A 15,764-nucleotide genomic window follows, 5' to 3' on the forward strand; every position below is an offset into this window, starting at 1 on the left:
ACGATCCCAGCTGAGTTCCCTGATTGGCAGAGAGGCATTTTTTTTTATTTTTATTTGAAAGTACAAACTTAACAAAACAAATCACAACAAAACATACAAAACATGTAAACATATAAACAAAAATTCAAATATATATCAAGTTTATCGTAACTGTACTGTATGTTCTTATTTGTGCTTTTGACTCCTCATTGGCAGAGAGGCATTTTTTAAAAAGCCTCTCTGACGATCCCAGCTGAGTTCCTGATCGGCAGAAAGGCTTTTCAAAGCATTAGAAAAAATGCTTTGAAAAGTTTTTTTTTTAAAAAAAGTTGGCCACGCCCACCCAGTCACATTACCGCACCACCACCAAGCCACACCCACAGAACCGGTAGTAACAGATTTTACATTTCACCCCTGGTTTAGCTAATGGTCTAAATATAGTAGCCACAGTATATAATATCAGGTAAGGCGAAACATCTTAATGTACTCCAGCTGATAATTAAGACGATTCTGGAGAATGAAGTCTAGTCATAATTAACCCGGTTTGAATATTGCTCTATAGTTTACTTTAGCATGATTTATTAAATAGAATTGGAAAGTTTCAAATAATATAGTGAGCCATAAACTATGTTTTACAAACAGCAGTATCTGAATTCATTCTCTAAAATATATCTGGTTACCCACCAACATGAATGAATGAATAGATAAAGTTTCACTGAATATGTCAATATGCAGCTCCTGATCAGAGTGATGGACCTGGAATTGCTGTATATACACTATTATCAGGAAAGTAAAAAACACATCATTTCTAACAATATTGGGAAATAAGAAAGAACTGTTGGCAATGAATAGAGATGAAAATTTGTTCAAAATTCATTGTGAATATTCATAAATGTCTAGCAATTCCTCAGAATTTTATGTTCTTGTGAGTTAGCATCAAGAATCTTTCTATAAATGCATGAATTTCAAATCTTTATAAGACATATAGACTAAATGCTGCTAAAACATATCATTCAAAAAGTTGAATGCAGAATTCAAAAAGTTGAATTTTAGTTGCAACTATAATTTATATTACATCTTCATAAGAAGCTGTACCTTTCTGTCTGATCACGTAGACAACTCCTGTCTCTGATTTTCTCTGTAACATTCAAATAGAATATTACAGAATGCATTATAATACCTAAATCTTTTAATTAATTTTTTAACATCAGAGCTAGCTATAGCTTGCTTTCACTGAAATTGTTCATTCCAGGGAAGAAAAAAGCTGTTTCCTTTGGATTTTTTGTTTTAAAACTGGCAATTGCTTATAATCCATCATTGAATATGAATCATTTTTGATTTCTCAATATAATGGGAAAGAACTCACAGGTGCTTGGACATGCTGGCCATTAGCACACAGGATTATAGGATTCGGAATCAGACTATTGGTAAGATTCCTGGACTTTTGGCTTCTTGTCTTTTCCAAAAGGTAGCACCTGTTCTTTATTCATGTAGAATAAATGTATTATGTTCTAAATGGAGTCTCCGGAGAAGGGCGGCATATAAATTAAAGCAAAAATAAAATAAATAAAATGAATAAAATGTATGCAAGTGGTTAATTCCAATTAATTTTTATTAAGAAAAGTAAAGGATTTGAGTGTTACAGTCCAATACAACAATATTGGCTGGGTTAAACATCTATTATTATAAATACAAGCATTATTGAATCCGGTAGGGCCATGTAATATTTCATATTCAAATTTAAAATAATGTTTCATAGTGCATAGGATCATGAATTTGGCATCTGTCTGCAATTCTTTAAAGTGATAGGCCTTTTCTCAGAGAACTATGTAACTGATCTCTCCAACTCCAACACAGTTCTGGAAAAGAACACGGTTGTTTTAAACAGGTGCAGACATGTGTTGCATTAGCACCCACACCCTTTCCATAAAGCCTTTATAGGCTCAGATCTAAAGCATTATACAGATAGAATCCAACATCTTAAGACATTTGCATTACTACCCTCAAGAGTAATCAAGGTATTGGTTACAAAAACAAAATAGCATTCAAAAACAATCCCATCAATTTTGATATAAAAGAAACGATAAAGGTCCTTATTTTATCTGTCTTATAGGTCAGAGTTCCCCAATCTTTCCAGCTTTGCGGACTGGCGGGGGAGGGGAGAGGGGATGGTTTCCTGCGAGTGAGTGGCAAGCACACACATGCAGCTCCATTTGCGCAAGGGGCGGGCACTCATGGCCGCCACTCACACATCCCCGCTGCTCGTGCAAGTGGGAAGACACACTTGCTGCTTTGTAACCCAGTTCCCAAGGGCTCACGGCCCAGTAGTGGGCCACAGCCCAGTTGTTAGGGACCCCTGTTATAGGGGCTTTAGAAGTGATTTAAACTTAAATATTTATAAAACACTTCAGTTTGAAAAGCACAAGGTAAATACTTAATTTACAGACTTCCCCTGTACTGTTGTAAAAATTTACTAGATGTCACTACAGAAGCTATTTTAGCTGATACTTAACAAAACTTAAACTGAGTCCTGATTTTATTAACTTTAACCATCAAGGAGAAATGAATCAATTGGATGAAAGATCTAATGCCTTTAATGAAACCGTCAAGAACATTTCAGTTCATATATAAATCAAAAGACTCGGTTAAATTCCATAATTTATTTACACCCTACATAAATTAGATTTCCTAGTTGCTTTCAGAGAGGCACCATTTTGAAACTAATTACTACGGTGCAGGTAGGTAATATCTATTTGACAGGTAATAGAATTTGATTGTAATGTCTCTCTGGACAGTCACAAAAAGGAATATCTTTGGGAACGTGTTGTTTCAATATAGTCAGATTTTTTTTTTTAATTTGGAGTTCCAAAGGGCCACATAGAAAGAAAAGTAAGAGTTATAGAATAAACTAATTTTAAATCAAACTTAAAAACAAAAGTCAAATCTGCACATGCAAAGAAGAAATCATGATGACCTAAAGTTCTGTCTATAAAGACACAATATTAGATGCGAGTCCATGTTTGCATATTCAAAGTTAAATTTTCAGACAAGAATATTCTTTTTGAAGAAGGAAAGTTTTGAAGCATTGCAATATAAAACATTTCCACTTTCGCACCCAAGCCTCAAGGGCATTTTGTTTCAAATCTTGCACTTCAGGCTATTTAAGTGGTTTGTAAAAGTACAGGTACAGCATATTAAGCAGGCTTTACAAAGGCACCTTCAGGAATTGTCTTTTAATATTTTAAACATAGGTGTCTTACTTTTCTTATTCCCTTGCCCCTTATTCTTCCATTATATTCAGGATGAGTCAGCCAGCTATTCAGTAGCAGAGTTACAGTTCCAAAAGAAGAACTTATGTACCAAGATACGCATTCAAGTCAAGTTGAATCAAGTCTTTTTGACACAATTTTAATTGGAGAGGTGGTAAATAAATGGTCTCAATATGATCTTTTATTTCCTCTGAACCAGAGAGCACTTTTACGTTTTAAAAAAGTCCATTCAAGAGAGCACATCATTTAATTAACTATTTGACAAAGGGTTCTTTAGAATTCACAAACTTGTATGTATTTTGTAGTTCTTCAGATAGTCTCATAAAAGGTAGTGATTGCCTCAACAAGTTTCTAGAATATTCTTCTATCATAGATACAGGTAGTCCTCGACTTACAACCACAATTGAGCCCAAAATTTCTGCTGCTAAGTGAGACACTAAGTGTCTGCTTTCATCCTCTTATATTACCCAAAGCTTATGTCCTTGCATTTTGGAATCTTGGCTATAGCCAGAGAGAGGAAATAAATCTTAAGTACCAGAGCCATTGTGATTTAACCATTCATAAGCTTTTCTTGTCTGCCTGCCTGCCTGCCTGCCTGCCTGCCTGCCTGCCTGCCTGCCTATCTATCTATCATCTATCTATCTATCTATCTATCTATCTATCTATCTATCTATCTATCTGATTAATTTTCTGCCCATCTTGCCTAGTGGCGAGTCTGAGCTGCTTATAAAATTAAAAACCATAAAACCATAAAAAATAAATATTTCTATAAACAATAAAACTAGAATTACACTCAAAGTAACACTACAATTAAAAGTCTGTGTAACAATTCTGTGAGATAAATTAGCCTGAGAGAGGTTGACTGGTCCCAGGTCACTCCCTGATCCTTACAACAAGTGGAATTTAATCTTTTTTTACCATTACACCATATTGGCTCCAAATAATCCATTTAACCTATTGCTCTTCTGCAACAGTAGCTAATTGGCTGCTTCATGGAAGTATATCAACAAGGCTAAAAAGTCCCCACCGTTCAGTTTCTGCACTTGAAAACTATTGTGGCTGATTAGATTGAGTGTTTATGTCCTATAACAGTGTTGGCAAACCTTTTTGGCACTGGGTGCCAAAATGGGACTGTGCGCATGTGTGTGCCACAGAACTGGAAGAGCAGCCGCCTGGTGTGCATGCATGCACTGGGAAGATGATCTTCCGGTTTCCGGCATGTGCATGCACACTGGGCGGCTGCTCTTCTGGTTTCTGGCACACGTGTGCATGGAGACCATCTGGCCAGTGCGCATGTGCACGCCCGAAATCAGAAGAGCAGCCACCCGGTATGCATGCACGCGCTGGGAAGATGATCTTCTGGTTTCCGGTGCGTGCATGTGCACCGGCCACCTGATGTTCCAGTTTCTCGTGCACATGTGCATGCAAAGACCAGCTTGCCGGAAACCAGAAGATCATCTTCCCGGCACATGCATGCGCACCGGGTGGCTGCTCTTCCGGTTTCCAGCACGCACATCATGTAGAAGAAGAGCAACGGGCAACGGCTCATGTGCCCGCTCTGCGTGCCACTTCTGGCACGCGTGCCATAGGTTCACCATCACTGTCCTATAAAGTAAGCTAATTCGTTTTAAAGCCAAGCTTGCTTTTCTGTGGGCAAGAGAACCTCATTGGTCTTCCAGTTTTAAACTTGCCTCAAATCAAGAATTAGCTCCTCAGCTTTCTCCAGCTACATACCATTAGGAGAGCTCATTTCAGAATTTACTTTAGCTCCACATCTTTGTTCACACAGTGTTGGTTAATAGTCACCACAATGATATTTTATATAGATTTTTTTTTCTCTTCTCTTCTCTTCTCTTCTCTTCTCTTCTCTTCTCTTCTCTTCTCTTCTCTTCTCTTCTCTTCTCTTCTCTTCTCTTCTCTTCTCTCCTCTCCTCTCCTCTCCTCTCCTCTCCTCTCCTCTCCTCTCCTCTCCTCTCCTCTCCTCTCCTCCCTTCCCTTCCCTTCCCTTCCCTTCCCTTTTTCTAACAGCCTGTCATAATAGCACAGCTAAAATCCATCTGAAGATAGCACTGGCTAACTCAATATAAAATATGTGCTTGAGGGTGTATTATGATAACAGGTGACATGAGCATGTCTTTCTATTCTAGTTATTGTTTGAACAAGTGACCTTTCTGATTATGTAGCTGAAATAATACATTGGGGCAGACTTAAATATTTTATGGGGCCCACCTTGGCTACACCAAAATGAATAAAATGTAAGAAATAGATAAATTAGTTTTAAAAAATAAATTGCACTATAGGCCACTCTCAGAATTGCAAACTGAAAGGAGAGAGAGAACACATTTTCTACAACTGTATTTAAACATATGTGTATGACAAAAGCACTCCCATGTACTTTCTTTGTGCTGATCATTACTTTGCATTCAATCTCAAATACTTCACTATTGATCCTATGTCTTACTAGTCCGTTTCCCTATACTTCTAGAACTTCTTATCACTTTAAAAGCATTACAGCAGGCATTCAGAATTTGTTCAATCTATTCAGTATTTTTCTGAGAGCCCAATCTCTTAATATATGCTACAGTTAACTTCTGGCAGTTGAATTTCTCTTCAACTTACTAGCATTCCAGCATGCAAAAAACAAAATCTTGGATAATGAGTTTTGTAAATATAATCAGTCTTGAGACATTGAATTTTAATGAGGCTTCTGCAATCTGGAGCTATTTATTTTGTGATTGCTATTGGTCTAAACCAAGAGGGGTTATGGGAACATTCTTACCTATGAAAATAAATAAACCTGAACTTCCTTTGCGATTTATTTCAGCTTTCCATTTTATGAATAGAAATTAATGTGAAAGATTATTAATAAAATGCTTATAATGATATAGATTATCTTTCTTCCCCTTACTTGAAATAATTAAGGTTTTCATGCTAAGCATAAATTATTGGACAAACCTACTATGATAGAGCCTATTGGAATTATGATTAGCTGAGAATGAACTGTGTAAGAATTCCTTTTCCTTTTCTCTATACAGGGAATTGCCTGTATTTGAAGGTGCAGGGAAATTACAATCCTTCATAGGTTAAGTTTTCTTTCTAATTAGAAGTATTTAATTGCTGTATTTTATTAATCAGATGGATCCAGAATTGGAAAAAAAGCTCAAAAAGAGTAAGGTGACACTAGAAGAAGAATATGAGGTACGATATTGGTATATTTGTTTTGTTATATGGCTCTTTGGTTATAATATGTATTCTAGCCATGTCTAAAATTAAATGAACTTTAACTTTGATTCATAGAGACCCAGCAAAAACAAATTGCTTTGAAAAGTCAAAGCTTTGTAGGATGCAACCCCCATTTTTCATGTTCACACAGTGCTGCAAATGCAGTTTTACTGTTAGAAAAACTGCAGATCCAATTAGAATGTATATGTAGTGTTGTGTTGCACTTGCCAGCTTTAAGATAGGATCCATGTGGCTAATTGCAAATATGTATTATTCTTTAGTGATACAGACTGTTAATCTACCAGCTTCTTGGACTCGCTGTACAATTCTAGCCTCATTTGGTTCTCAGCATTAAAATGAATACCAGATTTTGGAACCCCAAATCGAAATGGATCCACATATTATTTAAATAGACATTAATGTTATTCCAAATTAAATTTTATATATAGACGTAATCCAACCACTAGAAACAGCAAAATGTTCCAGTAAAGAGCTGTGGTGGTGCAGTGGTTAGAATGCAGCATTGCAGGCTAATTCTGCTGACTGCCAGCAGTTAAATTCTCACCTGCTCAAGGTTGATTTAGCTTTCCATCTTTTCAAGGTCAAGGACCCAGATTATTGGGAGCAATATGCTGACTCTGTAAACCGCTTAGAGAAGGCTGTAAAATGGTATATAAATCTAAGTGCTATTGCCATTGCTAATTATAGAAGTAAAACATACAAAAGTATGAAGGCTATTGCTTAACGCATTGTAAGCCGCCCTGAGTCTCCGGAGAAGGGCGGCATATAAATCAAATTAAAAAAAACTCACAAATAGTATTTTTTTTTTTACATTCTTCAGATGAATTAATTCAATTCTTGGTAGTACAGTAGAGCCTTGGTAGTACAGTGGTCTAAGGCACCCTGTTATTAAGCTGGTTATTAAGACCAGCTGCCTGCAATTACTGCAGGTTCGAATCTCGCCAAGGCTAAAGGTTGACTCAGCCTTCCATCCTTTCTAAGGTAGGTAAATTGAGGACCCAGTTGTGGGGGCAATAAGCTGACTTTGTATAAATATACAAAAGGATGAAGGCTATTGCTGAACACATTGTAAGCCGCCCTGAGTCTCCAGAGAAGGGCGGCATATAAATCAAATTTAAAAAAAAAAAATTCTACTGATTACACAATCAGCAAAAGAATCCTGCTCCTTAATTCATTTTTAATGAAAATAATATAAAACAAATATCCCCACTGATAAAATGGGAAGCAAGGAAAACAATAGTAAAACAGAATTACAATGGATTAAATGATATATGCATTTTCATTTGCACTAATGAAGTATAGCTTTTAGACAGAAGGTGATGGTGATAGACAAAGATGGAATATTCCCTATCGTAAATTTTTAAGCTGATCCTCTATAGAAGCTAAAAGAAAATCTCAGGCACCTCTTTCTACCCAATAAAATTTCATAGCTTTTCAGTATGAAAAGCTGATTCTAGCTGATACACTTATTTCATTGTCTAGGCTGCTGGGTGGAGGAGGGGAAATGGGAATTCAGGGTCACTTCCCTTAAAGATCATGGATTAGAATGGACAGAAACAAGCAATGGCGGTACATAAATGTAACTGTTTTACAGTACTTATCGGTCCAACTTCAAATGTTGTACTGGACAGAGTATCACATCACATCAGTAGAAAGCCTATCAGTGTCTAAACCCAAAAATAATCATAATATCAAAAATAAACCCAAGATAGTCAGTCAAATGACCAAAGAGGAAAGAATAGAGTGAAAATCTGATCCCATCTAAACTCTCCTAATTTTAGATGTGCTAATGATTCTCTACTTTAGACCTCAGACAATGTTGATTGGACCTGTTGTTGGTGAAGTGTTATGGAAATGAATTTTATTGACATACTTTATTTTAATGCTGTAATCTATTTTGTATCTTTGAAAAACATAATAAAATTATTATTTTTTATCTATCTAACACTATGTGGAAAACTCATATAAATGAAACATTTGCTTTCTCTCTCTCCCCCCCCTCTCTCTGTATATGTATACATAAACACACACACACACACACACACACACACACACACACAAACAATTCTCCATTTTTTCCTATAGTTATGGAGGTAGGAAAGCAGTATGGAAGTAATATTTGTATTGAAACACACAGGCCTAGCAAGGTGCCCTGTCTAAATCAGATTGCACTTCAGATATTTGAAGGATAATAATGATGCAACAATAACATAATGTTCTAATTTGGGACATAATAATATCTGAAAGCTGGGAGTGTTGTGTCTAAACTGTTAATTTTCAGTATCCAGACACAAGTGAATTTCTAGCTGATAATATACAATCAAACATTCCCATTTCACTTTCCCTGAGTTTTTAAAATATGTTTTATTGCCTATTTCAAAGCTTCACAGACTGTTTCAACCTTCTTTCATAATCCTGAATGAATCAATTACATCATTTTTGTTAACTAAAGATATACATGCTGCCCACCCCTGATTCTAATAAAATGAGATGCTACTCTGAGTTGAGCTGCAATATATTGTATTGTCATTTGTATTTTAGAAAATCCTGCACTTTTCAGTGGATAATTTGGATAATAAATCACTCAGCCATCTCTTATTTTCCATTTATTAGGGATTACCTAGTATTACCTAGATTTGAGTTGGGAATTTCATTTTGTTGATCTGAGAGCTGAAGAAATAATTTATTTTAGGCTGGTGGATCATGTTCAGAAGAGAATGTTTTCACACATTCTCTTCCCTTCCTTTTCCACCCCACAAAACACACTATTTTAGATAAAAGGTCTTTAGAACTACTTTAGAACAAGGGGAGGGATATTGCTTTTTGCTTTCTATGTAGTTTCCACCTCCCCTAGAAATTGTAATAAGGTAATAACAGTTTCTGAGCATAGCAAAGAGGGCTGAAAAGAGCCAGATGGAAATTAATGATTCCTACCATATCCATCTAACCCAAAGGTCCCAATTTTTTACTTTAGCTACTTTGAAGAAAAAGGTGATTACGCCGAAGTATGGTTTTATTTGAATTAATTTTTAGAATACTGCCTTACTATTTATCTCTACAAACTTTTATAGTCATAGCTGAGTTTGCATACTGCAATACTCACCCATCCCCATAAACTAGCTGATTGTTACTTTAGATCAGTGGTGGGATTCAAATTTTTTTACTACCAGTTCTGTGGGCGTGGCATGGCTTGGTGGGCGTGGCTTGGTGGGAGTGGCAGGGAAAGGATACTGTAAAATCTCCATTGTCACCCCACTCCAGGGGAAAGTTACTGCAAAATTCCCATTTCCTCCCGATCAGCTGGGACTCGGGAGGCAGAGAATAGATGGGGTCGAGGCTAGTCAGAGGTGGCATTTGCCGGTTGTCCGAACTACTCAAAATTTCCGCTACCAATTCTCTATAACTGGTCAGAACCTGCTGAAACCCACCTCTGCTTTAGATTATAGTTGGTTTCATAGTCAGCCAGATGTTTAGATTGGATTTGGCATTTTTGTCCACCTATCAAGTCCTTCCCAAGGACCTGAGATAGGGAGATGTTGCTGTTTGATAATATTAAAAGAATTGTCACACTAATGTCAGCCTCATGATGCTTGCTTGCTTTCGGCTGCCATTGTAACAGGAGCAGGGAGGTATTGTAGGTACTTGGGAGCTGGTGGAGATGACTCGGAAAAGGGAGGAAAATTCTCACCGTCTTCTTAGCAGCTCCAGAGAGAGCTGATAACTGTCAAGGTGAACCGGGCATCCCAGAAGGATAGGGCCGCCTGAAGAAGTATCCCACATGACACCTTGGGGAGATGTGGATTGGACATTCAACCTGGGTCCTTGGGAGAAGGGATTTGGGGATGCTTTCAATATGTAATTTTTGTGCCTATTGCCTCAGAGACTTTGCTTTTGTTTCGCTGCATTCAGTTCATATTCAGTAAAAATACTTTCCCCAGTTCCATGGAGTTGGGGTTTTCCTTTCTTGAGTTTTGAACGGAGGCACGCCTGACACTGATGTAAGCTGTTTCAAGTAAAGCTGCTTTTTGCTAATGACTGATGGCGAATTTATCAATGCTGACGGGGTTCAAGTGGTGCTCCAGATGTTTTGGAATTGCACCCAAAACACCTATTATTATTGTTACTATCTTTGCTTTGTTTTTGCCACAGTCATTCTTCCCTTATTTGCAAGTATTATTATTATATACACATCAGCTGGGATCGTCAGAGATTTTTCAAAGCATTTTTTTTTACCACCTGTTCAGCCAAGGGTTGCAGAAAAAAATGCTTTGAAAAATCTCTGACGATCCCAGCTGAGTTGCCTGATCGGCAGAGGCTTTTCAAAGCATTAGAAAAAATGCTTTGAAAAGTTAAAAAAAAAAAAAAAGTTGGCCATGCCCACCCAGTCACATTACCCCCACTCCCACCAAGCCACGCCCACAGAACCGGTAGCAACGAATTTTACATTTCACCCCTGATCTGCACCTATACTATGCCAATACATTATGACATCTTAGGTTCTTGGGAAGAACTTGATGAAGATGAAGGCCAAAGTCATGCAAAGATCTGGCAGCTGATGTGTATATAATAATAATACTTGCAAATAAGGGAAGAATGACTGTGGCAAAAACAAAGCAAAGATAGTAACAATAATAATAGGTGTTTTGGGTGCAATTCCAAAACATCTGGAGCACCACTTGAACCCCGTCAGCATTGATAAATTCGCCATCAGTCATTAGCAAAAAGCAGCTTTACTTGAAACAGCTTACATCAGTGTCAGGCGTGCCTCCGTTCAAAACTCAAGAAAGGAAAACCCCAACTCCATGGAACTGGGGAAAGTATTTTTACTGAATATGAACTGAATGCAGCGAAACAAAAGCAAAGTCTCTGAGGCAATAGGCACAAAAATTACATATTGAAAGCATCCCCAAATCCCTTCTCCCAAGGACCCAGGTTGAATGTCCAATCCACATCTCCCCAAGGTGTCATGTGGGATACTTCTTCAGGCGGCCCTATCCTTCTGGGATGCCCGGTTCACCTTGACAGTTATCAGCTCTCTCTGGAGCTGCTAAGAAGACGGTGAGAATTTTCCTCCCTTTTCCGAGTCATCTCCACCAGCTCCCAAGTACCTACAATACCTCCCTGCTCCTGTTACAATGGCAGCCGAAAGCAAGCAAGCATCATGAGGCTGACATTAGTGTGACAATTCTTTTAATATTATCAAACAGCAACATCTCCCTATCTCAGGTCCTTGGGAAGGACTTGATAGGTGGACAAAAATGCCAAATCCAATCTAAACATCTGGCTGACTATGAAACCAACTATAATCTAAAGCAGAGGTGGGTTTCAGCAGGTTCTGACCAGTTATAGAGAATTGGTAGCGGAAATTTTGAGTAGTTCGGACAACCGGCAAATGCCACCTCTGACTAGCCTCGACCCCATCTATTCTCTGCCTCCCGAGTCCCAGCTGATCGGGAGGAAATGGGAATTTTGCAGTAACTTTCCCCTGGAGTGGGGTGACAATGGAGATTTTACAGTATCCTTTCCCTGCCACTCCCACCAAGCCACGCCCACCAAGCCATGCCACGCCCACAGAACTGGTAGTAAAAAATTTGAATCCCACCACTGATCTAAAGTAACGATCAGCTAGTTTATGGGGATGGGGTTTTTTTTACCACCTGTTTTTTTTTTACCACCTGTTCAGCCAAGGGGTTGCAGAAAAAAATGCTTTGAAAAGCCTCTGACGATCCCAGCTGAGCCGTGCGATCATCAGAGGCTTTTTTTTTTAACTTTTAAAAGCATTTTTTTGTAGGAAGAGGTTGTAGAAAAAATGCTTTTAAAAGTAAAAAAAAAAGCCTCTGATGATAGTGTGGCTCAGCTGGGCATGGGGGGAGGGGCGCAGGGATTTTTGCTACTGGTTCTCCGAACCACCTGCCGCCATCGCTACTGGATTGGGCGATCCAGTCCGAACCGGGAGCATTTCACCCCTGGTGCAGATGCATGCAATATGGCCTTTTAGAATTGACAGATGGAAAATTTATCAATGTGCTGATTTTGTAAGTGCTGTCCAAGACTTTTTGGTATGGCACTCAGCGTGCTGATAACCTCTGAGACCACCACAGCCAGTTTATACCATAATCTTTCAATTTTGAAATCATTATTCTTCAACGTTATATTAAACATGCTATTATTCAACTTATTATTTAACAAAATAATTATTATGTTACGGTTTGTCTCACAGTCAGCCAGATATTTAGACTGGATTTGGCATTTTCATCCACCTATCGAATCCTTCCCAAAGACCTGTGATATTATTATATTTTGTATGAGCCCTTGTGGTTCATTGTTCAGTATGTTGTGTGAAGCCAGAGAATGGGGTTAAGTCAGGGGTGAAATTCAGCCGGTTCTATCCAGCTCGGGCGAACCAATAGCGGCGGCTGCAGGAGGCTCCGCCCACCCATGCAGACGTCATGATGTCGCTTTTCTGTGACGATTTTAAGGCTTTGTGCATGCGCAGATGACGGCGCACGCACATTTGCAAACCGGTTGGGAAGGTAAGTGAATTTCATCCCTGGGTTAAGTCAATTAATTAATGATGCTTTTAGTATGTTATGTGAACGCTTTCCATTTAATAGCATACATATTGCAGAAATAGACAAATAACATTTCTATGTTATGATTTCCCTTCTTCCTTTCTTTTTCCATAGAAAATAAAAAATACCTCATTTGATGACTGGAAGAACGTCAGAGGGCCCCGTCCATGGGAAGAGACTGGGTCTGATCAAGAGAAGCAGCAGTAGCAGTAAATTTTGCCTAAAAGTCAACAACTTTGCTAATTAACTACTTTCGCCTTTGAACTGTTTTCTTCCTCCTGTAAGATGCCTAAGATGGGTGAATTAATAGAATCAACTATTAAGAATATGGCTGTGTTTGGCATAGCTAAGCAGAAGCCTTATAAATAAATATTTTGAACTCTGCCACAGCAATTGATAATGCTACACCTGGCATTAGTCAAATAAATTTAGCTAAGAACATGAGTTTTTATGTCCTTAATGATTTGAAAGGCAAAATACTCTCATAAAGGTAGGTTGTGTCCCAGTAATTTAGTTTCAGACACTTACCTTTTTATTAGATTTGTGTTATTAGGACAAAAATCTGTTCCATCCATATCCATTTATATTTGCAATTCATCCTAAACTTTGTATGCAACTTTACTTAATATATGTAATCAAAATATGGTTTCTTGGGGAACTCACATTAACATAACTATTCCTAACATACTTCGTTAAGTATGTTAACTATGTAAGCCTGGCTAGGTGGCTCAGTGGCCAAGACACTGAGCTTGTCGATCAGAAAGGTCGGTGGTTCGAATCCCTAGTATAGGTCTCCTGTGTGAGCAGAGGGTTGTACTAGATGACCTCAAAGATCCCTTCCAACTCTGTTACTGTTACTGTCACTGTTCATGAGAGTCTCTAAAGATAAATTAAGTGATGCTCAATTCTTCTCATTCTGCTGTTCAATCTATCCTAAAGCTAAGAAGCATTTCACAGGCAAATCCAATTCTAACAGCTGTTCAAGGCATGTCCTAAGAATTCACCCCAACTTGAGGTACATCATCAAAATCATTGCTAACCATAATGGCATCTAGTTTTGAGACCCAGTTTTGTGTAATGGTTGAAGCATCAGTCTAGAAACCAGGATACCATGAGTTTCAGTCCCACCTTAGGAATACAGCGAGCTGGGTGACTTTGGACCAGTCACTTTGTCTTAGCCTTAGAAAGGAGGCAATGGCACACCATTTCTGAAAAACCTTGCCACATACACTTCAGGGATTTGTCCAGGCAATCTCCGAGAATCAGACATGATTGAACAAAAGAAAAAAGTTTTATATGTTCTCATCAGGGTCATTTTAAGGGCTCATAATATATGAAGCTGCATTGGATTCCCGCCCCCACCGGCAGAGCATTACTGTATGTTGAAGTAAGCAAAGTATGAGAAAGGATCAAAGATGACGAAACTGTAGCTACCTGCCTTCATCACCTGTCCTGAATGTCTTCTGTTGATCTCATGTGTCTCTTATAGGCAAATTAGATCTTGTTTTAATTTTTTTCAAAGAATTATCCCCCCCCCTCTCTTTTGAGGAATATTTGCTCCATTTATACACCATGTTAAGATTTGTAACCCATAATCAAGCCAAAAATTTAGAAAAACTGATACTTGTAGAACCTAATTCAGTATCATCCCTTTCAGTTTCCTATTTACCTGTTGGAGTTTTTGTGTAGACAGACAGACAGACTGACTGACTGACTGACTGACTGACTGACTGATTGACTGTCTACCATCAATATATTAATGATACCAAATCCCAAACTGTCATATGATTTTCTCCAGTGGCGTCACATTCACATAGGAGCCTTAAAGGTGCCTCCGACACGAACAGGAGGCGACATAGATGTTAAATAAGAGAGAGGAGAGAAGATCAAACCCTGATTTTCCAGAGACCTTTGCTGTTGATAGCCCATCTCTTTCTCATGTTGTGTGAACCTGGCCAGTATTGTTTTGCTTAGCCATGATATATTCAACAAACAAAAACTGAGTCCTGTACTGTTATAGGCCATTGACTCAGGATTACAGCCCATATTTTCTGTTCTGAATAGAAATTACTCTGAGCTGAGAATTCTGTACTCATAATATTGAGATCTATCCCTGTTTTCTTACCCAAAATCCTTTTAAGTGCAAGTGCTAGGCATGGAATCTATTACCGTACTTTTTGGAGTATAAGACACACTTCCCCCCCCCCCAAAAAAAGAGGGTGGAAATGTTGGTGCATCTTATACACTGAATACAGCCATTTTTGGCCTCCCGAAACCCCACTCTGCGTGTCCCATTTTTGCCAAAAACAGGCCCATTTTTCACAAAAATGGGATGCGCAGAGGGTTTGGGAGGCCTGCAGAGTGCTCCTGGGGCTGGGGACGGCAAAAATGCGACACATGGGGGGTTTGGGAGGCCAAAATTAGGGCCGTTTTTCATGAAAACAGGATGCGCAGAGGGTTTGGGAGGCCTGCAGAGTGCTCCTGGGGGCCAGGGAAGGCAAAAACACGACTCGTGGAGGCCCAAAACTATTTTTTTTCTTGTTTTCTTCTTCAAAATCTTGGTGCGTCTTATACTCCGGTGCGCCTTACAGTCCGAAAAACATGGTATATTGGATAACTGAGTTCTATATGGGGGAAAGCCAACAGTTATTTTCCTTGGTTACTTTCCTTGAGAGCATTTCAACCATTCAGTGATCATTTA

General features: G+C 38.5%; 1 protein-coding gene across 1 annotated transcript in view; it reads left to right on the top strand.

The window, feature by feature from the left end:
• The window catches only part of COX16 (cytochrome c oxidase assembly factor COX16), a 33,331-nt gene extending 19,824 nt beyond the window's left edge, over positions 1 to 13,507 (top strand). Inside the window, exons 3-4 of the mRNA XM_034417666.2 lie at positions 6,384 to 6,446; positions 13,178 to 13,507. Of these exons, the coding sequence (XP_034273557.1) occupies positions 6,384 to 6,446; positions 13,178 to 13,270 (156 nt within the window). The 3' untranslated portion in view covers positions 13,271 to 13,507. The remainder of the gene's footprint in view (positions 1 to 6,383; positions 6,447 to 13,177) is intronic.
• Positions 13,508 to 15,764: the final 2,257 nt, after the last annotated feature.

This window comes from Pantherophis guttatus, chromosome 1 (genome assembly GCF_059756535.1).
Source record: "Pantherophis guttatus breed Tessera chromosome 1, ASM5975653v1, whole genome shotgun sequence".
NCBI classification, from domain to species: Eukaryota; Metazoa; Chordata; class Lepidosauria; order Squamata; family Colubridae; genus Pantherophis; species Pantherophis guttatus.